Genomic DNA, 24,777 nt, shown 5'->3' on the forward strand with positions numbered 1-24,777 from the left:
TCAACCGTAAGTTAATATTTTCGTACGATCTTTGATAAGACGGACCCCTGAAGTTCGCATGGTGGTTAATATAATTGTACAGTTTTTTTTTTTTTTTTGGCTTTTGTTCTGTTGGCTTTTAAATCCGTATAATGTTTCATACAACCTAAAAGTCACCTAAAGATCCAAAATTAAGCTAATCAAACTGAATAGAGACACAATGGCGATTATAGTTCATTATATTCAATGCATGTTTCAAAAGTAAAATAGCGAAGTCAAATGCTAAAAGTCAACTGAATACAGAAGATAAAGTGACGGAACATAACTAGAGTGCCGGCTCTTAACATTTTGAAGCTGAACCAGACCAGAACAGAACAAGTGTGAAGACGTACTAGGTGGTATCAATTTATAAAAATCCGGATTTTTTTTTAAATAATTCGAAATCCTAATTGAGCCAATATTTTTCAATTAAACAACACTTACATATGAATCATCTGAATTTTGCGTTTTACAAATTCATTGAATTTGCCAGTGAAGTCCGCATAGGCTAATCAGGGCCGACAATTTCCACCTACACAAGGTTTTCGTTTGAAAGAGACTTCCTTAAGACAAAAAAATTCTCGCAAGCTGAAAGTATTGTTCCTGATTAGCCTATGCGCACTGCACAGGCTTTCTTACTTGTTATTGTTGCGAATTCGTTAAATAAATATTCTGTGTTTTAAACATGCAAATTCAACCAACAAATCTATGGTGTGGAATTAAATGTTACACTTTGTTATTCTACCCTAGTGGTACGAAAATGATCATGCAATTTAACTTACGATTGATTTGCCATGGGGTTGTCATGTATGAGTTTGTAATAAAAAAAAATACAATGTTTTAATTAAAACAGATATTTAAAAAAAATATCAAAACTTCATCTCCATTGTTTGTTAGTTGCGCAGCTACTCCCCTTACCTAGTTATGTCAATTATATCGCAGTTGTGTCCCTTGACGATCTCGCGCCGTGATTGCGAAAACAATTCGCCGGAAGTTAGCCTCTTTACCTCCGTCTGGAATATCGGTTCAATGGAGACATGTCAAAATTTGGGAATTACAAGAATTTGGTATGATTTATTCACATACTAAGTTTTGGCGCGTTAGATGAAATATTCGTATCGTAGGACGTAAAATTGTGAAAAAATACGGATTTCCATACAATCCTAACCTGTGATCCGATTTAACAAATTTTATAAGATATGACAGAAGAAATCAGACATTTCTATTGTATTTCTTTCAATTTTAAATACAATAAAGATTAGGAAAAAAATATGCTTACAAAACGGTTTGCGTAATTTTTTACAAAAATGCATTTTCTCTTTAACGCTTTGTTCTAATGGGGCCATTTCTTCTATGAAGTAAAGATAAAGTTATACAATTTATATGTGGAATTTTTGACGTAGCTCTTAAAGGGGCCTTTTCACAGATTTTGGCATATTTTGAAGTTTGTCATTAAATGCTTTATATTGATAAATGTAAACATTGGATCTTAAAAGCTCCAGTAAAAAATCAAGAATAAAATTAAAAAAAGGAAAAAAAGTAGCCGGTACCTGGGCTCGAACCAGTGACCCCCGGAGTCCTGGAATTAGTCTGAAGTAAAAACGCTTTGCCCTCTCGGCTATTCCGCCGGGTTGACACAGGTGAAGTATTTTATACATTATATAAGAAATCATCGTAGTTTCGTAAATTTAAACGACAACAGAACTCTCCAAATTATTCAATCGTTTCGCGTTGCAACGCGTTATAATTTTTAGGTTTTCAAATCGTCAAAAGATACATATAATGTCTATATATAACTATGGTAAATGTTCAGTAATACTGTTTCCTCACAAATATCATAACTAGAACGAAAATTTGCGAATCTGAAACAACTTCAATTTTGTCAATTTACCAAACCGTGAAAAGATCCCTTTAATGGGAAGACATAATTTAAAAAAATCGCCAAGTCGCGAAAACATGTAAAAATAAAGGTAAAATTTCGCAAATGTTCAGGGGAGATAACTGGAGACTGTTGACACATTTGAATGAGTCAGTGTGAAGAGCAATTTTAATTTTTTGGGTGGTTTAAATCCAGTTTTATACATATATGTGATCATTTTGGGCCTAATATTACCAATAATCAAGTTATTTTTGCATAGTATAATAAACAATCAAGAAAATCGGTCCCAAATTGAGCGGTCCGCAATATTTTACCACGAGTTTGCGTTACCTCCCTTGACGATCGTGCAGGCCAGCAATGCGTGTCCCTGACTAATTACTTGACAGGATTGAAGCGTATACACTAACAGTGTAACTTAAAATACATTTTTGAAAGAAAATCTAACCCCACATTAAAAAGCACTATATATTTGTTAATATGACAGAATTGAAGATTGCATTAATATATTTTACATATATTAAACATTTCACACAGAGAAGGAAACCCGGTTTGCTGCAACAGTGATGTATACGAGTTATTTAGAACTTCCCCCTCCTGGATTGCACGCTGTAATGAATTGAAATGCACCTTTTTATGATAATAATGAAAAATACTGTGTCTTTTTTGCAAAAAATACCTCATTAAGAAAATATAATGTAATAATATAAATTTTAAGTGCATAATTGTGTTAATTTACTATACCTGCACAATGTAATTTCATGACATGAAAGTTCATTTATATGACATTTTATGACAAACCATTTTTTCAAATGGTTATATATGTACATTAAATAGCACATGCTAATCAGGGAAGACACTTTCCGCTTTTATTGTATTTTTCGTTTAAAGATCTCTCCCCTTAACAAAAATCCAGTTTAGGTAGAAATTGTCGTGCCTGATGAGCCTTTGCGGACTCCACAGGCTAATCTGGGAGTACACTTTATGCACAGGCTAATCCGGTAGGACACTTTATGCACAGGCTAATCTGGGAGGACACTTTATGCACAGGCTAATCTGGGAGGACACTTTATGCACAGGCTAATCTGGGAGGAAACTTTATGCACAGGCTAATCTGGGAGGACACTTTATGCACAGGCTAATCTGGGAGGACACTTTATGCACAGGCTTATCTAGGAGGACACTTTCTGCACAGGCTAATCTGGGAGGACACTTTATGCACAGGCTAATCCGGTAGGATACTTTATGCACAGGCTAATCTGGGAGGACACTTTATGCACAGGCTAATCTGGGAGGACACTTTATGCACAGGCTAATCTGGGAGGACACTTTATGCACAGGCTAATCTAGGAGGACACTTTATGCACAGGCTAATCTGGGAGGACACTTTTTGCACAGGCTAATCCGGTAGGACACTTTATGCACAGGCTAATCTGGGAGGACACTTTATGCACAGGCTAATCTGGGAGGACACTTTATGCACAGGCTAATCTGGGAGGACACTTTATGCACAGGCTAATCTGGGAGGACACTTTATGCACAGGCTAATCTGGGAGGACACTTTATGCACAGGCTAATCTGGGAGGACACTTTATGCACAGGCTAATCTGGGAGGACACTTTATGCATAGGCTAATCTGGGAGGACACTTTATGCACAGGCTAATCTGGGAGGACACTTTATGCACAGGCTAATCTGGGAGGACACTTTATGCACAGGCTAATCTAGGAGGACACTTTATGCACAGGCTAATCTGGGAGGACACTTTATGCATAAAGCTCATTTTCCCAGATTGAGGCTCATATATTTTTTGTTTAAATAATAACATTGTGTACATAATTCGAAAATTGGGACTGTGAAAATACTAATGTAAATAATATACACTAAATATATCAATAATACCTAATTTGTCTACACTGTTTTCTTAGTCTCTGATCACCAAAGGATGGAATATAAAAATAATAATCCTGAAATAGAGATAAAAATTAAATAATACATGGTTTTACTTTATCCCACATTACTGCTGCATTAATTAAGATGACAAATAGTGAAATTTAAATAAAAATTCAATACTTTTAGATTCATTTAAATACAATTTAAATGCAACTAGAAATGGCGCGGCAGAGGACGACGCGTATCCCCACGCCGCATGTTTGACCCAGTGGCGCCCCAGAGTTGGTAATTGGGCCATGCATAGTTGAGATGACCGTATTGTCATAAGAGAAGTTCAGTATCAATTTGAAGTGAATCGGTGTAGAAATGAAGAAATTATAGTAAAAGGCAATTTTGGGTGGGCGTGGCCAATGTGGGCGGGGCGCCCCAGGGTTGGTAATGGGGCCATGCATAGTTGAGATGACCGTATTGTCATCAGAGAAGTTCAGTATCAATTTGAAGTGAATCGGTGTAGAAATGAAGAAATTATAGTAAAAGGCAATTTTGGGTGGGCGTGGCCAATGTGGGCGGGGCGCCCCAGGGTTGGTAATGGGGCCATGCATAGTTGAGATGACCGTATTGTCATAAGAGTAGTTCAGTATCAATTTGAAGTGAATCGGTGTAGAAATGAAGAAATTATAGTAAAAGGCAATTTTGGGTGGGCGTGGCCAATGTGGGCGGGGCGCCCCCAGGTTGGTAATGGGGCCATGCATAGTTGAGATTGACTGTATTGTAATAAGAGAGGTTCAGTTTCAATTTGAAGTGAATCGGTGTAGAAATAAGGAAATTATAGTAAAAGGCAATTTTGGGTGGGCGTGGGCTATGTGGCCCATGGGTTGGTAATGGGGCTATGCATAGTTGAGATTAACCGTATTGTCATAAGAGAAGTTCAGTAAGCTCAACTATGTATGGCCCAATTACCAACTCTGGGGCTCTACGCCCATAATAGGCCACACCCACTTAAAATTGTCTTTATCCCCACGCTTTTTGAAAAGGTTGATGGGTCTGTTAATTTTCTGATGATGATTGATCTGTTTAAAAATATGCATTTCACCATAATTAGCAGATTTGAGTTTTTACATTGATAATCGAGCTACGAAGTTTTTACATTGATAATCGAACTATGAAGTGTTTACATTGATAATCGACGTATTTCTCATGTTCAAGATTTCCACTCCTCAGACAAATAAGTCCATGGCTCATACATTCTCGTCTAATGATGATGGACAGACCCTTTATCTCGAAAGAAGCTGATACACAGCATTCATTACAAAACGTATGGAGAAAATGGTGCACAACAATACGCAAAATGTTCTTTTATTGTTTTATTTGGTTTCATAATTACTAAAGTGGTCCAAAGTTTAACAAGCATAATATCAAATAATCAAGTTTACAATAAAATTACCTAACCTTTGTAAACTAAGTGTCATTTTTACACAACAATGTAGTTATCATTGAAGCATTGAGCGGGCAATTGTTGAATCTTCAATGAAAATGTTATGCAAATACAACATTTTTGCGCTTAATCCCTATTTCGTAGATGAACATAATCTCAATTCTTCAATAAAAGCAACATGTTCTAAGAAAGTAACACTTCTTAGAGAATTTAAATGTAAAACATGATTGCATTTTAATAAAACAAAAGTTGTTTAGCTGAAGCAGTTTTTTAAAACGAGTAAAACTGTAATTAAAAAGTTGGGTATAAAAAGGAACAAAACCGAACAAGAACAGCATAAACCCTGTTTTCACATAAACCATTTTCCATTTTTTCTGAGTTGTATTATGTCTATGTTTTTCAGTAATGTTAATTTATTTCAATGTTTATGTAAAACAATATGTAGACTTTTCTTTCTTCTAACTGATATTGATCCATCTTTTCAATAAAGGAAAGCAATAAAATTCAGTAAACATTTTGCCAAAATAAGTCTTAGTCATTTATTGCACACGAACATATTTCATTATAGACGAAAAGTTTTGGTAAACATATTCATCAGCCTGAAATGTGCCCTTGCATTAAGAAAACTAGTTTTAATGGATCATGTCAAATTGCTCTTAAATTGTTGACCAAGAACTTTGTATTATCTCAAATATGTTAAATGTTTATGCAATTAGTTTGATTACCATGACATAATTATGATAATATGATATGATATTACCTTGATATTATGTTTGGTCTTTTTAAGGGGGTGTTGAGCGTTAAAGCTGTACAATTTATTTCTCATATGAAATTCTTTCAGTGTCAGCACTTGATTCAGTATATTTGAATATCTTAAAATCTGCTTCATGTCTTATACTGTAATTTGAAATAAAACAATCTAATCTTAAATAACCCTGTGTCATTCTTCCCATTAAAGAACAACTCGTGAAGTCTAGTGTTAAAAGAAAAGAAGCCCTGCATCACTCAATACTTTACAATTATAACCTGCTTGCAATATCAGCAAAACAATCATGAACAAATGCAATACCCGAAAAAATGTAAATATTGCACAAAACATTTCATACAAAAACACACACACAACATATACAATTATTTTGTCAGCATTAAGATAGCTTAAACGGCTACATTTATAGATGCTTCATACACTGAAGGTTTTGACTATATAGCTCCTTCTTATATCAGATGAAATTGTCAAGCCGTTTGGTGGTTGTAGGGGGTTTCATTACGTTTAAAAGTAGGAGCATGATTTTCAAATGAGGGGATTTTTAGTTTATTTGTACTTGTGATTCAAAAAAGAACAAAAGTAACCATGTGTTTAAACAATTTTGGTCAAATAAGCAAGTTGATCAATCCGCCACCTGGGTTTAACCACTGCATCACTATTGGGTCATTTCATTCTGTTAACAGGTGAATAGTGGGTAAGAAATAATTTATCACAACCATAGAGTATAATCTTCTTCATTTTCCAGACTTGAAAGCCCACCTAGACTATTTCCTTCTGTTAACAGGTAAATAGTGTGTAAGGAATAGTTTTTATCCTATTACCAGATGAAAATCGATAGTATAACAACGATCGTATAAACTTTAGCTTTATACTATCGCTATTTTTAGACCATGGTTTTCCGATCTCTATCTAAAGAACACTATATGTTTCAATGTGACGTCATTGCAAATGATGTCGTTGAAATAAACAAACACCTCGGAGTCAACTTGAAAAACCAGCGCTGTCTCTTTGAATGTTAAAGTATTTTTACTTTTTTTGAACGATAAACGACCACAAAATAATAGGATAAATAGAATATTATGTGAGTGTCGGATAGAGATCAAGTTAATCACGCTCGGCTCGAAACTATGTAGCACTCGGCAAGCCACGCACTACACGTATGATAAACTTGATCTCTATCCGACACTCACATTATATTCTCTATATAATAACTATAGAGTATTATCTTCTTCCATATCCTCACATGTTAACCCAGTAAGACCATTCTTTCTGTTAACAGGTAAAACATGAATACAAATAGTTTATAATGACTATATAATCTCCATTATCCACACTAAAATCACTAACATACTTAAGTCAATACATGTCTTCTGACTCAACTTTGAGTTTTTATCTCAATTTTTGAGATGCCTTTGACCATCATGCTCACTTTGGTGTTCATTAGAGTCTTTTGAGTTTTGAGTCCAACTCAACCCGAAGTTTGAGGAGGAATATGAGCATATTCTTATAGCTGAGATTTGTTCTTGAGCTGAAAGACATTCCTGATACTCAGCTGAGTCATCTTCTAATCTAATCATAACAAATTGAGAATGTTTTTGATAATGGGCCAAGGGAAATATCAGCTGTGGATCACTTTACTACGGCTATGAGATGACCGTGGGTATATGGCAAACAGTGACAGCTGTATCAAGGCTAACATTGCTCCCAAGAAGTTGGGGACCTGAAAATAGACAAGTACTTAGTTGAATTTGTTTGAACAGTTATTTTGTATGCATAAAAACTATCAAAGAAGAAAACTTAGTGATCTATATTTAATCAAAATAATATTTTTTATCTGCAACAACAAGATTTGCTCTATGTGTATTCAAAAGAACAATACTTAGTGCTCAATGTCTTTTGGAGGGAACAATACTTAGTGCTCTATGTCTTTTGGAGGGAACAATACTTAGTGCTCTATGTCTTTTGGAAGGAACAATACTTAGTGCTCTATGTCTTTTGGAGGGAACAATACTAAGTGCTCTATGTCTTTTGAAGGGAACAATACTTAGTGCTCTATGTCTTTTGGAGGGAACAATACTTAGTGCTCTATGTCTTTTGGATGGAACAATACTTAGTGCTCTATGTCTTTTGGAGGGAACAATACTTAGTGCTCTATGTCTTTTGGAGGGAACAATACTTAGTGCTCTATGTCTTTTGGAGGGAACAATACTTAGTGCTCTATGTCTAATGGAAAGAACAAGTCTAAGTGCTCTATGTCTAATGGAAAGAACAAGTCTAAGTGCCCTATGTCTAATGGAAAGAACAAGTCTAAGTGCCCTATGTCTAATGGAAAGAACAAGTCTAAGTGCCCTATGTCTAATGGAAAGAACAAGTCTAAGTGCCCTATGTCTAATGGAAAGATCAAGTCTAAGTGCCCTATGTCTAATGGAAAGAACAAGTCTAAATGCTCTATGTCTAATGGAAAGAACAAGTCTTAGTGCTTTATGTCTAATGGAAATAACAAGTCTTAGTGCTTTATGTCTAATGGAAATAACAAGTCTTAGTGCTCTATGTCTAATGGAAAGAACAAGTCTTAGTGCTTTATGTCTAATGGAAATAACAAGTCTTAGTGCTCTATGTGTATTTGAAAGAACAAGACTATGTGCTCTATGTATTTTGAAAGAACAAGACTTTTGGCTCTATGTCTAATGGAAAGAACAATACTTAGTTCTCTTTGTCTTTTGGAGGGAACAATACTTAGTGATCTGTCTAATGGAAAGAATAAGACTTAGTGATCTATGTCTTTTGGAAAGAACAAGACTTAGTGCTCTATGTCTAATGGAAAGAACAAGACCTAGTGTTCTATACCTAATGGAAAGAACAAGACTCAGTGCTTTAAGTCTATTGGAAAGAACAAGACATAATGTTCTATACCTAATAGAAAGATCAAGACTTAGTGCGCTATGTATATTGAAAAGAACATGACTAATTGCTCTATGTTGGTTGGAAAGTTATTTGTTAATTTGACACGAGGCCATCATTAAAAATTTGTAAAATTAGTCCCAAATTGAAAATAAAAATGTAAAGAATGCTATTAAGTTTTCAGTAGTCATTTAAGGAAAACAGTGGCCAATTAGTTTGATAGCATTTGAAACAGGTCATCTGAGATTTATCAAGTGATCAAAATAGACAAACATATTTGAATGCATTTGATAAAGGGAGTCTGTATTTGCTGTATCCCTACAGGCTGTACATGTAGTAGATTTTGTCAATTATTTCCCCTCCATTTAGTTTTGTAGGAGTTATTGCCCTTTGAACACTAATAACTAGCATCATCATGAAGCATCCATACGTTTCACTGATATTTTGGGTTGAATTAAATTACTTTTTTAAAGTTAAGTAAACTAAACATTTGAATTACAGTTGGTAAAAACAAAAACAATGTGTATTGTATGTAAATTCAACTTTAACATTACCTGAACATTTCTGTCCTCAATGAGATATCCATACATAGAACCAGTAACATTACCTGAACATATTTGTATGCAAGAGTTTTCCATACATGGAACCAGTAACATTACCTGAACATATCTGTCTGCAATGAGTAATCCATACATGGAACCAGTAACATTAACTGAACATATCTGTCTGCAATGAGTAATCCATACATGGAACCAGTAACATTACCTGAACATATCTGTCTGCAACGAGTTATCATTACATGGAACCAGTAACATAAGTAATCCATACATGGAACCAGTAACATTACCTGAACATATTTGTCTTCAAGAGTTATCCATACATGAAAACAGTAACATTACCTGAACATATATGTCTGCAATAAGTAATCCATACATGGAACCAGTAACATTACCTGAACTTATCTGTCTGCAATGAGTAATCCATATATGGAACAGTAACATTACCTGAACATATCTGCCTGCAATGAGTAATATATACATGGAACCAGTAACATTACCTGAACATATTTGTCTTCAAGAGTTATCCATACATGGAACAGTAACATTACCTGAACATACCTGTCTGCAATGAGTAATATATACATGGAACAGTAACATTACCTGAACATATCTGTCTGCAATGAGTAATCCATACATGGAACCAGTAACATTACCTGAACATATCTGTCTGCAATGAGTAATCCATACAAGGTCCAGAGCAGGCCAAGTAGAAAGTTGGCAAGAATCAACACAAAATGAAGACTCTCAGTGCTTTTGGAATGTACAATGTCCGACTGGAATAAAAAAATACTGTGAAACAAAAATAATTAGAAAGACACAAATATTGGTGGATTTTAGTTGATCAGCTCAACCAGGACAATAATTGTTTAACGGTCATTAACATGCAAAGTCTAATATCATTAGTTAATGTAATATACTAAATGTGTGGATTTTTTAAAGATGATACAATTTTATAATAATTCAAACACATATATGATTTCAATAATCAAATTAATCTCAATCAACTAAATTAAATGGATTCACATTATAAACTGTTGTATTTTGTGCCTTAATAATTTGTATTTTACCAGCCTAAAAGCCTCCAACAACAAACAAGAGAAGTTTGTAGACAAGAAGACCCCCCTTCCCCTTCTACCAGACGTGTCTTGTTTTAAGTTGCCAACAAGTATTTTTTAAAGATATTTAAACATATAATAGACCAACTACTCATTGATTAAAAGATATTCATACCAACAAGGCTTATAAAAGACGAACATATTCACCGCAGTCCGAAAGACAGGTATAATCTCCTGCCATACCTTGGTGACCTTCAAATGGTGACCTTGTCAGTGAAGTGGATTTACTGCCACATGCGTTCTGCACATTGCATCAATGTGATCAATATTTAAGGCATGAATATAATTTACACATGAGAATTTAGGCTCAAACATTCAACCTTCACATGTGACCTTGACCTTGGCTTGGCATGCATTATGCCTTCAGCCCATTGCCTTACTACCTTTAACATTTGAGCATAGTTTCATGAAAAGCCTTCAAATGGTAAGGAGGATATGTGCAGTCACAAAATAGGGGTTTGATTATTTTGCATTCAGATGTGTTTTTGGCCTTGACCTGGCATGACTTACGCATCTTCACATTGTCTCCATGACCTGAGAATTTGAGTCAATTTCAAGGACAATCATATAAAAAAGTATTATCTGTAGCGGACGTGAAAATCTTTTCGATAGTTAGGAATGACTCAGACCGACAAATGGAAAGACAAACAAACAGATGGATTAAAGGCATCTTAATATCCCCCCTCCCAATAAGCAAATAATTTATAATCAGTTTATATAGTCACATTTAATGCTTACAATCTTCAGAAGTATGTTTCCCAATAGCAGTCTTCACAAAGAAAAATCCTCACCGATCTTGAAACCAAAATTTCAGATACCTAGTTAATAGTTAGTATCACAAATATTTTACCTAGTTTAATCATTTTACAGTAAATACAATGAAAACAGTCTTTTTCTCATAAGCTTTATGAAATCTTGAAGTTCATAATTACAAGTATTAATAAAGACCATTATGAAGACTGCTCAAAACAAGAGAGAACACAAACAGTCACTTACACTTTAGTTTCATGGAATCGAGAAGTTCATGTTAACAAGTATTATTAACATAAATTGTAGGTCATCTTGGTGAAGTGGATATGGTGTCCGTCTAGCAACTGTGAGGTTTCAATGCCCTCTATGAGAACTCTCCCACAAAACACCAAGTACTGGTTTTACCAAGGAAATTGACTCAAGAGCGTTTCAATAAGCCTTTTGCTTACAATGCCATCAAGCTAAAAATTTTTTTTTAAGTATTATAAAGAAGACTGCTCAAAACCTACCAGAGAGACCAAGGGTGCCCCATATCCAATGATGGTCAGGCAGACACAGTATGACCCAAGGTGACTCAGGGCCAGCTGTCCGTCCGTCTGGAAGTGTTTAATGTACACTAAAGGGCTGACAATCATCACAGCACCAAGGAACAGAAATTGATTGAACTGAGGCTGAAATGGCACAGAAATCTATTAAACTGAGTATGAAATTTTGAATATATGATAATTTGCATAAATGTTCAATTTTACAGTTGTGCATTTTAATATAAAAAAAAATAATATATATATATATATATATATATATATATATATATATATATATATATATATATATATATATATATATTATCTTTTTTTTAAAGAAAATCCTGGTATGTGAAACCATTAAGTCACTAAATACTCAGCATCTTTTAGAACTAAATGATGTACAAATGTTCAATTACAGAACCAAACAACAGATGTTTGTAATACATGTTTGTCCCCCAGCTCCCACTTAAAAAATGTGCAAAGTTCAACAGCAGCAAGCAATACAAATCAATAAAAGGATATTTGAATCTGGTTTTAACAGGTTTTTTAAGTAAACGTAAACACCATATATATATTACATGCTTTAACACATCAACCCCATGAAGTACCATAAAATCGTACATGTTCTTATCAGGGTATAACGTGTCAAATGGCCAGATAGTGTTGTATCACACCTGAAAGTGTAGACAGTTTACTTATAATTATTTTAAGAATAATGGAATTCCATATTACAAGCCCTTGTGACCTTGACCTTTGACATCACTATGTGCCATCCCTAGTAACCATCATTCCAACGTGCATGGTGAAAGCATTCACAAGATATAATACAGAAACTTAACCCTTAGCATGCTGGGAAATTTGTCGTCTGCTAAAATGTTGTCTGCTGAATTTCCAAAATTAGCATTTTCTTCGATTTTTTTCAAAGAATACTATAAGAATAGCAAACAGTTTGGATCCTGATGAGATGTTGAAACTTATTTATTTTTTTATTTTTTTTATAAACTGGGAATATGCTGGTCCTATTTGGGACAAATATGTTCTTTTTTTTTCCATTGGGAATGGCCTGTCCCTCTAATTTGAACGAAAAACACACACTGCAGTCTGTCTCACAGCATGCTCAAGTACTTATGCCACTTTGATAATACATTCTCTGTCAGTGATCTCCCATCATGTTTCCAAACAACAGAGATTGGTGAGTATTAACTTACTTCAAATGTAAAACTTCAATTATATATGCATAGTAGTTGCTGTAAGCTGTTTCATGTAAACCACGACCAGTACTGCAAATGCTTACATAAAGTGATAAGCATAGTTAAGTGAATAGTCATAAGTTCATAAATGACTTAAGGATTAATAACCAAAGAATAAAAATACAATAGTTACAAATTGAAATTAACGATGGTTAACTAGATTTTCATGTAATTTCCTAGTTAAATCATCTATACCCTCTTTAATTACATACAGTCTCCAACTTCACCTCTCTATGCTGTTCTGATGCATGGCTATTAAACAGCACTGACTTGATCTTATTTCTACGCATCAAAACTCCTTATAATGTTTAAACAACTGTCATTTAGAGATTGCTAAAACATTATTTATCAAACTAGTGTAAATATGTTTTCCAAATGACTGCCTAAAATTGCCAACTGAAGGTTAAAAAACAAAACAAGCAAATTTATTTAATATATTTTTTTAATATCCCCCGCCAATAATACATTTTGTGACGGATGGACGACCAAATTCTCTTTATACCTCCGCCTTTGGCAGGGGAAAACAAAAATTGCAAATAAGTTTCAACATTTAATTAATTACGCTTTAAAGCACTACCAGCTGAATCCCAGTAAATATAATACTTCAAAACACTTTTTTTTCTCAGTTTAAAGTATTTGTCAACAAAAAAACACAGTCCAATTTCACAGTTTTAGCCAAAACTACAAGAATTTTCCAAATGCAAAAGAACCTCATTCCAAAAATGGTGAAACAAACACTATGGATTGACCAACAGATCAACAAAAGCAGTTATTCCAATTTACCCATTCTCAAACTCTGTTTGAAGCGGTACAATAAATCCTACCTTTTTAGAGCTGTACCTGTAGAAGACAATGATATATATGAAGTTCAAGATGCTACCAAACGAGTTTGTTGCTATCACAACAGTGTTCTGCACCATTAGACCGTACTTGAGCCAAACTGCGCACCTGTAGAAACAGAAATGATTCAGCCTAAGTTAACCCTTTGCATGCTGGGAAATTTGTCGTCTGCTAAAATGTTGTCTGCTAAATTTCTAAAATTAGCATTTTTTTCGATTTTTTTTTTCAAGGAAAACTATCAGAATAGCAAGCAGTTTGGATCCTGATGAGACGCCACAAAATGTGGCGTCTCATCTGGATCCAAACTGTTTGCAAAGGCCTTCAAATTCGGGTTCCAGCGCTCAAAGGCTTAACACAATGATTTGGTTACACAACAACCTCGCTCTGGGAACCTGCGCCTATCCGCTCTGGGAACCTGCGCCTATCACTTTCTTCCTAACCTGGATTTTTGCTATGATGAGACTTCCTTTAAACAAGAAATACCCTTAAAGCAGAAAGTGTTGTCCCTGATAAGCCTGTGCTTACTGCACAGGCTAATATATGACGATACTTTAAGTACATGCATTAAGCCCCATTTTTACCGACTGAAGCTCAAATAATTACAGAATTACAAAGCCTCAAGATATCTTCACTAAGCTCTACGAAAGATGCAGTAAATCAAAGTCAATGTCTTGCAAGTTTTTTATCAATGACAGGAATATGTTTAAATAATACATAAATGATTAAATACAGATAATACAAATTGGAAAAAGTACCACAAATATTTTTAAACTACTTGAATATTATTTTAAATAACTTCCACATTAGAGTTTCTCCTATTTGGATACAAGTATTTATTTCAACAAAAATTATGGCTTAGCATACATTTTGGAACTGCCCTAATGTTCTAAAGTTAAAGATAAATCCAGGTATACATATGCTAGAATGTATATAAATTGCTTTAAGACCATTTTCATCAAGTTAATACAAGTTTAATTTTTCACTTATATTAAGGAATGAAACTTCCAGGTGACTACTGTCACAATCGCTAAATGTCTTAATATTTGTATGTCTTAATATTTGTACTTGCATAAATATCTCATTAGTTTTTATTTAATAAGTAGGCTAATACATGCAATACTTACGCAACAAAATAGGATATAAAAGTGAATGGTGACATGTCCCCTGTAGATCCTTTCTTCACAATCCCATGGCATACGTTTCTGAAAAAAACAGATTAATGTTAAAATTTAACTTTACTTTCAGCCTTAAAAAAGAAGAAATGTATAACCCCAAAACTTGCAGCCATGGTGTAAATATGTGCAATTAATAAGAGATTTTGTAATATTTTATAGTGATCTTTCTCCCCTCAGGACTGACTGTAGTGTTGTGTTTTTTCCACCCTTTTGGAAATGGGGCTGGGTTCCTTTGCATTGGGAAAAATTTAGATGTTTTCATTAAAATTGGTACATAAGTTTTGTTATTTTTTTGCTAAAAATACTAAAATTTTTAGAATACAAGTGATTTCACTAGAATACAAGTGATTTCACTAGAATACAAGTGATTTCACTAGAATACAAGTGATTTCACTATTATATTAACTAAGGCTTAACGTATAGAGCTGGATTTGAGATTAATTCAATGGAAATATGTAGGTCTCATTAGGGAAAAATATATACTTCTTTTCCTTTGGGAATAGGCCCCCCCTGTATTTAGTATATTTATACGATCTTATTTTATTGCAAAGGTCTTGTTTGGATTTGGTTTTAATATTACTAATGTGACCTTAACATCTGACAAGATTAATGAAGGACCTCAAATCAATGAGCTTCATCCTGTTCATACCAATCAGAACAATAACCAGTGGGTTTATTTCTCAACATTTTTGAAATGAGGCTGGGTCCCTTTGGATTGGGAAAGAATCCTAGCGTTTTGACTAAATTTGGGAAATTAGTGTTGTTGATGTTTTGCTAACAAATGCTTCAAAATTGAGATCACAAGTTTTTTCAATATTCTACTTATTAGGTTAAACTTATAGAGCTGGATGAGAGATAAAATAAATGTTGAGGTCCACAAATAAAAAATTGGGGAGGGGGGGTCAATTGGGATTTTTTTAGGTCCCATTTGGGAAAAATATATACTTTTTCCATTGGGAATTTTTCAAATCGAATTAAAATTACTTGGATGATCTTAGCTCAAACCATTCTTAAAATATCCTGCTGAACAAAATTGTCAATGGAGAAAATAATCATCATGATACTTGCCTGAATGGCATTAACTAAAAGCTGTGTAAAACTCAGAATACCCCAATACTTTTCTTGACCCTTAAGTTGTCTAGTCATTTTACTAAGAAGTTTTACGAAGCAATATAAAGAAGTGAAACTCCAGCTGCTGGAGCAGTATTGAATTTTCATTAAAAACAATTAGTTGGTCCTTTATTTAAGGCAAGTGACCGATTGCCCAAACAGTACAAAACAGCACAATACAGCACAATACAAACCATCATAAACACAAGCCTTACAATAAATCTGACAAAGTTAAGCACTCCAAATTAACCCTTTGAATGCTGGGAAATTTATCTTCTGCTAAAATGTTGTCTGCTGAATTTCTAAAATTAGCATTTTCTTTGATTTTTTTCAAAGAATACTATCAGAATAGCAAACAGTTTGGATCCTGATGAGACGCCACGTTTTGTGGCATCTCATCTGGATCCTAACTGTGTGCAAAGGCCTTCAAAATTCGGTTCCCGCACTGAAAGGGTTAAAATTGAGTCCCACTAAAGGAACATGGGGCTTAATGCATGTGCGTAAAGATTTTTCCCTTGATAAGCCTGTGCAGACCATACAGTCTAATAAGGGAAAAAACTTTCCGCTTGTAATGTATTTTTCTTTTAAAGAGTCTCTTCTTAGTCGAATCCACTTTAGGCAAAAAGTGTCGTCCCTGATTAGCATCAAGACTGCACAGGCTAATCTTTGACGACATACATTAAACACATACTTTAACCCTTTGCATGCTAGGAAATTTGTCGTCTGCTAAAATGTCGTCTGCTGAATTGCTAAAATTAGCATTTTCTTCGATTTTTTCAAAGAATATTATCAGAATAGCAAACAGTTCTGATCCTGATGAGACGCCACGTTTTGTGGCGTCTCATCTGGATCCAAACTGTTTGCAAAGGCCTTCAAAATTCGGTTCCCGCACTGAAAGGGTTAAACCCAAATTTTCCCAAAGGGAGGCTCATTTTGAATTTTACCAGAGCAGATTCTGTAATCATACTAACATCCCGACCAGCTGGAAGCTGAATGAGGACATGGAGCAAAGCATTCCGACTATTGTGGTCAAATCCATCTTGGAACTAGCTCAGATCTCCTGCTGAAATACAGACGTACAACAAGCGAGGGTGAGATTATATTGTCTGTTAAAAACTCCACAGACTGTGCCATTACTTACTATATCTAGTAGTGACTGAGTGCATAAAGGATGTTGTACATCAAGAAAACAGGCACCTTAACTTTTGTGTAGTTATCTTTGCATTCAACTAGGTGTATAAACACTAAAGTAGGAACAACAATATCATAATAATACTATTTTTAACAATTTAATGTACAAAGCAAATTCGTGAAAAAGTATTACGTACCCTACCAAAAGGTCCACACATGTACAGTAGTATAAACGATCAAATAGTTCAATACAAATTCATGTTGTTATATAAAACCGAAATTAATTTACTATTTCCAACATCATTTCAGAAATTTGCCATACAAAATATTATGAACTTTTCAATCAAATAAAAATTGTATTTAATCTTAAGTTTTCCAGAGACCATTTTCATATAACTCTTTTGACTACTGGCTTGTTAAAAGTAATGCAAGTCACTCAATTTTGCAAAAATATATATTTACTACCATGATGCTTTTATAAACATGAAAGATGCACAAAACATGTGCAATATAGTTATTAGTGCCAAAGACATGATGTGCAAAAAAAAAGAGTCTTATATGTTATATACACATGCAGTTAAATATGATTGCCTAATTTCTTCAGTGCTTTTCACAAGCTTTTTAAAGTTCCCTCTTTGGTGCACTTGAACTTCAACATCAGAGTGTGGAGTGCTTAACTTTTACTGATTAGTAACTGCAACTATCCATTCTTAAGATCAAAGTGTTATCCACTTTGCAGGATATTTTGAGAGCCGATTTATGATCCTCTTTCATTTACATCTATCTCATCATCCAATTAAAGCCTGCCAAAAGGCGGAGCGTCACTGTATTGGAAAATAGTCAATTGGTCAATGAGAGCCCAGGCTGTGCATGAGCGACAGCACTTGTATGCATTCAATGCATGGAGTAGTCATGCAAACAACGAGTGACGTAATTGCCGTGTGTGGTTTGTGACAGTTTGTTGGCTTTGTGACTGTAAGGCTACAGTGTACACCTCAAGGATGAAATCACAGCTAGTTACTTAAGAGACTGATGATGGTTACTGGGTGTTATATCTTGGAAATTGTGCATTTCATGCATAATATGGTTTAAATTCTTATTCCACATGTAAAGCGTTTTAACAAATTATAGTCATTTTTGTACAATTACCTTTTATATGCATTAATATGTAACATGGTTGCATATTAATATGATTATAGGTGCTACCTTATTTACAGGCAAAAGCTTTTTTGATAACGATGTATTTTTTAAATAAATATATGGACATTATTGTGTTCAAAATATTATAGTTGTTTCAATAATAAAGTAATGCATCCAAAAAAGTCAATCTTCAAACGAGTAACATGTTCCTAGCTTTAAGATCTAGCATCTTATAATTGTGTGTGTTTTCTAGCCGCAGAAATTTAAAGCTGGTTCAATGGCTGCGGTATAGTGGATATGGCGTCTCAGTGATATTTTTACAAGTTTTCTCATATGAGTCCTGGGACTCAATAACTTGCAAATCTATGAGTCCCCGAATTGGAAGAATGAGTCCAAATATTAAAAGATATTATTTTTTTAGAAATTTCAATGCATTTTTTGTGACTCGCATAATTCAAAACTTTGCATCTCCAGAGGTTTTTGTGAGTCCAGGACACAGGACTCGCAGGTAAAAAATCACTGGTGTCTGCTAAGTCACTGGGAGGCCTCTGTATTGATCCCTTATGTGGGAGCGTTCTTTAGATCACCCTAAAGACACTTAGTACTGGTCTTACCAAGGAAACAGTTTGTTTCAGCAAATGTGTCAAATCAACATAAGCTTGCTAAAGCAGTTGATTTTAATTTAGCATACATTGATTTAACATAATCAAAATAATGTGAAGTGTCAAATCAATTTTGTTTGACAGGATTTTTTGTATTATCATTATGTGGAACAGAAAGACAGCATACTTGTTTTGAAAATTAAAATAGTTCATAAATACAGGTATCTTGCAAGGTTCTAATTTTCTTTCGCAAACTATTGGCGAATAGTTGAAATTTTGTTGACACTAAAAAACTAGCCATTTTGTAGCAATTCATAAATCACAGTCTAAACTGCATACACTTAGTTTGTAGCTGTATAGTTACAATTTGAATGCAAATAAACATAATGTTATATCATCCATATGTTTTTATTTAAACATTCAAATAACACATACAATAAGATATAGATTATCAGTAATCATATGAGCTTATTTATATCAGTCATTGTTCTTGGCTGAGCCGCTAGCAGAAGCATGTAAATGATGTTAGTATATATATTCAGTACATATATAAAAAGGTTTGAGGAATTGTTTGGAGATATAAAACACTTCACATCATTCATTTGCACATAAAATAATAGTAGCACAATAAGTAATACTAAAACGCGATCATCAACTTACAAGAATATTTACGTATATGAAATTACAAAGTGATGTTATCTTTTGAAAAACTGTGGAATCTATGAAGTAACATTTTATTACCTTTTACAAAATTAACAATGCTGATTTTTTACGAGCGCATAAAACATTTATCATGGAACAACAAGTAACAACGAATTTATTAATTACCGGTACACAATAGAAAGGAAATGCATATTAATGGCATTATGAATTAACTAAACAAGCTTTTTGCTAATGTTTAGAATTACATCTTACTAACAAGGGACAAAATTGTCACAAAACCAGGTTTTCATTGTGAAAAAAAAATCTGATAAAGGGAGAAAACTCAAACTGAACTTTTGAAATGACCAAAAAAAATTAACCCCCTTTGTAATTTTTTTTTTTTTTTTAATCTATTTTTAGTCGTGGCGACCTTGACATTGGAGATATTGACGTGATTCTTTTGTGGGACACACCGTCCCATGATGGTGAACAAATTTGCCAAATGATTTTAAAATCTCACAATGAATGACATAGTTATGGCCAGGACAAGCTCATTTATGGCCATTTTTGACCTTTGAACTCAAAGTGTGACCTTGACCTTGGAGATATCGACGTAATTATTTCGCGCGACACACCGTCCAATGATGGTGAACAAATGTGCCAAATGATTTTAAAATCTGACGATGAACGACATAGTTATGGCTCGGACAAGCTCATTTATGGCCATTTTTGACCTTTGAACTCAAAGTGTGACCTTGACCTTGCAGATATCGACGTAATTATTTCGCACAACACACCGTCCAATGATGGTGAACAAATGTGCCAAATGATTTTAAAATCTGACAATGAACGACATAGTTATGGCCCGGACAAGCTTATTCCGCCAGCCCGCCAGCCAGCCCGCCCGCATTCGCCAATCTAATAACCAGTTTTTTCCTTCGGAAAACCTGGTTAAAAATGATCACAACACAGTGTTTTACATACTTAGTTTTTTTATTACTTATTTTCCCTTTTTCGTGGCTTTTTAAAGCGCTTTTCCCCATCGCCTAGACATCAATGGTTTTCTTACTGACTCGACAATGTGCTTTTCGAATGTCATTTGTTTTCTGTACCCAGGAATATTGCCTGGTTTGAAACGACACTTTCGCATCGCTGCGTTTTCACTCGCGAAAATTGATCACAATAGAGAACCTCTGACGTTGTACACATAATCTATGACGTGTACACATAACGTTTTGTACTCAAAAGTGAACAAAACTTTTATTTCGTACTCAACTTTTTGCGCGAAGGAATTTATGATAAATTTTCGTAATATTTCCCTTAAGAACGATATAAGTTTATAATTAAAGCCATGATAAAAGTAATTTTGAGCAGAAATAAACATTTTCAAGGCTTTTTTACTTGAAATAAGCACTTTTCAAGCACTTTTTCAAGGCCAACCTTTGTACAAGGGCTTTTCAAGCCTAAGACTCGCTTTCAAGCACTTTTCAAGCCCTGTGCGAACGCTGAACCCTTTGACAATGTTTGCACATCTGATCGTAGAATGCAATAGCTGATTTTTGTTTATGAATAGACAGATTTAGACTTTTCAAAGTTCTATAAAAGTTCACACATGTTCCATCCAAGTAAACCAACAGAACCAATAAATAAGATCACCACAGCTAACAACTGTGTGTATAGCTTGGAAACGTTGATAGTTCAGGAATCCCTTCTTTTTTGATTTCTGGAAACGAAAACTGTCAGTGTTGATCGATAGAATGGCGTGTGTGATGCCCAGCTCTTGCCTTGGCAGAACAGCTTCTAAAAACAGAAAACCAACAAATATCTTAAAGTTTGATAAATGATGCAGACACTTTATAAATGTCATGTTTTTGTTGTTGATTTTGAATCTGGGATATTTGTTTAGAAAGATTTTGGTACGAAAATCCAACGGTATAAGATTTGGAGGTTTTAGGCCTAAACTTTATATAGTGATGTGTTACCATTTGGGATGCGAGCAGACTCGGTGTAAATACGTTTAAAATAAGCTAAAAGACTAAAAATTTAATCGGAATATTGTTAAATTTTGTGAATAAATGTGTTGCTGATGGGTAACAATCAAAACTCACCAGAATATTGCCCATGATCACACGTAAAACAGCTGACTGAGAGCGAATGGAAAATGCGTCACGAATTCTGACAAGTAAGCACCGGACGCTGTAGATGCGCATTGGTTGGCTTCCCTTAAAATTTTGATAGCTCGAAATCAACGCCGATGTACATGAATTCAATGAATCAATTTTTTAAACAGTTTTATTTATTGTTTAGTAAGAATAATAATAACATAAAGATGTTGAATTTATAGAATGAAATAAATTCGCAACTAAACAAACGGAGGCAGAACATGGACAAGATAAGTATACAAGGGAGGTAATTGCATCGCGAAAATATATGTCGCGTGTCGATTTGTTTTTAGATGCATCCCTTGTCTATTTTTTTTGGTCTAAATTTCCATATGTATGAACGGTCAACGCCCGCTACGCGGGCTTTTGCCCGTATTCATGTATATAAACGGGATAACATAATATTTACACTGTTTAAAAATAGATGTAAACAATATCATAGTAATATCAATTCTTAAAAGATTTAGACACTACTTAGTAGTGTTTTCATAAAAGGTGATATTTATATAAGGCTGGAATGACATATCTATGTTACTTTGGGCCACAAACCTTGGACACTGTCTTGTTACTGAACTTGTCGAAAAAGTTTATTAGAGAAGGCTTTCATAACATAAAAATTAAGTAACGATTATTAGGTTGAAACTGCGCCACAATCAGTTCTAGTAACTCAATATTTTTGTCCGAAATTACCCCCATGTCCGAAATTACTGTTAACTCAAAACCCCTACTGTTTACAGGATTCTAATAAAGACGCAAATCTACCAAATCTAATGATATCATAAGACGTTAGATATTTTTCTGAAATCCTCACTTTTAAACAAACATTTAAGTAAATATTCACACATACAATGCACGTCTTAATGTTTACGTCTACGTCAAGACAAAGCATTTTGTGACAAGGAATAATACTGCTGAGGTTACACTATAGCATAAATTGCTGAGGTTACACTATAGCATAAAGCGAGCGTCCGTGTACATTTTTCGTATAAAAATTTTAATAAAGTTTTGATTACAATTATCATTGTAATTATAATAAGTAGAATAGTGTCTTCGTTACTGTATAACTTTCTCTATTGCCGCTTCCAATGGCTCGCAATACATCTACACAAAAGTATATTACAAGAAACCTTAAATTGCATGTTGTATTTGTTTTAAAGGCTCTATAAAGGTCACAAATCCAATTATTATGCATATCAACTGGTCTAATTTTTACCGGATTTCAGTTACTCTTTAACACAGTTTAGGTACAACGTTGTCAAGAATTATGGAAGATAAACCCGTTTCATAATTGGAAGAAATGTTTACATTTTTGCAACTAACGTGATGTGTAGCCTCAGAGCGTTGACATATGCTAAAAATAGCCGAAAAAAATTTCAATTTTAATTCTATTTTAACAACTTTTTACCAGCAGAAAGTAACTTATTAGATCACTACAAACGTGTTATCCATTTAGAAGAGACCTACTTTGTGAGTGATACCGGAAAACGTTAAAAGTCATCGTTATATTTGTGGTGACCTGAGTCACTTTCTCTTTCGCGAGTAAACAGCAATGTAAATAAACTGATTGTTTGTAAACACAATTGACTTGGAGGACACTTGAGTTTGAGCTCAAAACAAGTTGTAATGCTCATTTTTTTATTATTATGTCCAGTAGCATATATATATTGTTTTTTGATAACCTTTATAAATAAAATATGAAGAAAATATTTAAAAATATGTAAGTAATTACGTATCTTCACCTTTATAGAGCCTGTAAAGAACCAAAAGACCTTATTCGCTAATCTAGGCATCAAATAACAAATACAAATAACTTTTTTCTTACAGAAACACGCGTCCGTACCACATGATTATTCGCACATTGAAAGAAACCTTGAGGTCATTGAAATTTAAACACTATTTTATAACTGATTGATACAGTTAATTTTAACGTCATGTTACTCAGCGGAAACAGAATGTAACAAGGAAGGCAGTATATCAAGGCAAAATACAATTGTCATTTGCCTACTATAGATAACGTCGCCGAAAAGATAGAGCAGTAAGGTTGGCTGAACTTTGTGCCGTTGACTTTTTTCAACGATGCCCAAATTAATAAGAACTTGCACTGACATGCAGGATCTTCCAGATCTATACTTGCCAGTAAAGGCTTCGGTTACGGTTGTACCAGAATAACCCTCACTTGTTTCCCTTCTTTGCTTATAGAAAACAAGTCGAGTGTCGAAGTCAAAAGTATGATATCGACTCGCAATTAGCATGTCTCGCCTGTCCAAATTATCCTTCAATTACGAAACAAAATATGCGTACTCCTCTAAAATTCGCCAGTGTTTGATATTAAAGTCGTTTCTTTAGAAATAAAAAATTCTTCGCCTTCTTTTTACACGATTTTAAAAGCAGGGTCTATACAGCTGCAGCGATTCATCTCAAAGACCGCATCCACTGGCTCCTATCTGGGAGACGGACTAAAAATGGCCTCCGTGACACATTGCACGTGGCCTTAAAGTTAGACGATTTTCGTGAACACACCACAGTGGCAATTTATCATATAATGACTGGGGGTTAGTTCTACGCACGCATACGGCCATATTCTTAATCATAATCGTTCATGCTTCTATACAATGACGATCATTAAAACATGTATAATGCGTATTTGGAATGCCTTCCAGTCGTCCTTACACATCTGAATCAACCAACGGGCATTTTCAATCTTTCATTGTTTTGCAATAAACAACCATCGGGCATATGTAGACTATTTTGTATCACATTTAATAAGATAAATTGGGTGCTTAAATGTATAAATTGGGAAAACAAAACAAATTTTAAACAAGCGCGCATATGTTGCAGAACGCCAGTAGATATTATTAATAACAATGAAATTCCCATAATTTTTC

The 24,777-nt window shown here is 34.2% G+C and overlaps 1 protein-coding gene across 4 annotated transcripts; it reads right to left on the bottom strand.

Annotated features, from left to right (window-relative positions):
• Positions 1-6,069: 6,069 nt before the first annotated feature.
• LOC127869062 (sugar transporter SWEET1-like) lies at positions 6,070-22,782 on the bottom strand. Of its 4 annotated transcripts, none has more exons than XM_052411339.1 (7): positions 22,740-22,782; positions 17,187-17,278; positions 15,055-15,132; positions 13,915-14,038; positions 11,823-11,984; positions 10,102-10,221; positions 6,070-7,707 (listed from the first exon to the last, which is right to left on the bottom strand). In XM_052411339.1, exons 2-7 carry the CDS (start codon positions 17,252-17,254, stop codon positions 7,606-7,608), a joined length of 654 nt encoding a protein of 217 aa, XP_052267299.1. In that variant the 5' UTR covers positions 17,255-17,278; positions 22,740-22,782; the 3' UTR covers positions 6,070-7,605. The 4 variants fall into 4 exon arrangements, with proteins under 4 accessions (XP_052267299.1, XP_052267301.1, XP_052267302.1 ...); XM_052411341.1 differs by having other exon boundaries at positions 17,160-17,278; XM_052411342.1 differs by lacking the exon at positions 17,187-17,278 and having other exon boundaries at positions 22,740-22,772.
• Between the last annotated feature and the right edge of the window lie 1,995 nt (positions 22,783-24,777).

This window comes from Dreissena polymorpha, chromosome 2 (assembly GCF_020536995.1).
Source record: "Dreissena polymorpha isolate Duluth1 chromosome 2, UMN_Dpol_1.0, whole genome shotgun sequence".
Lineage (NCBI taxonomy): Eukaryota > Metazoa > Mollusca > Bivalvia > Myida > Dreissenidae > Dreissena > Dreissena polymorpha.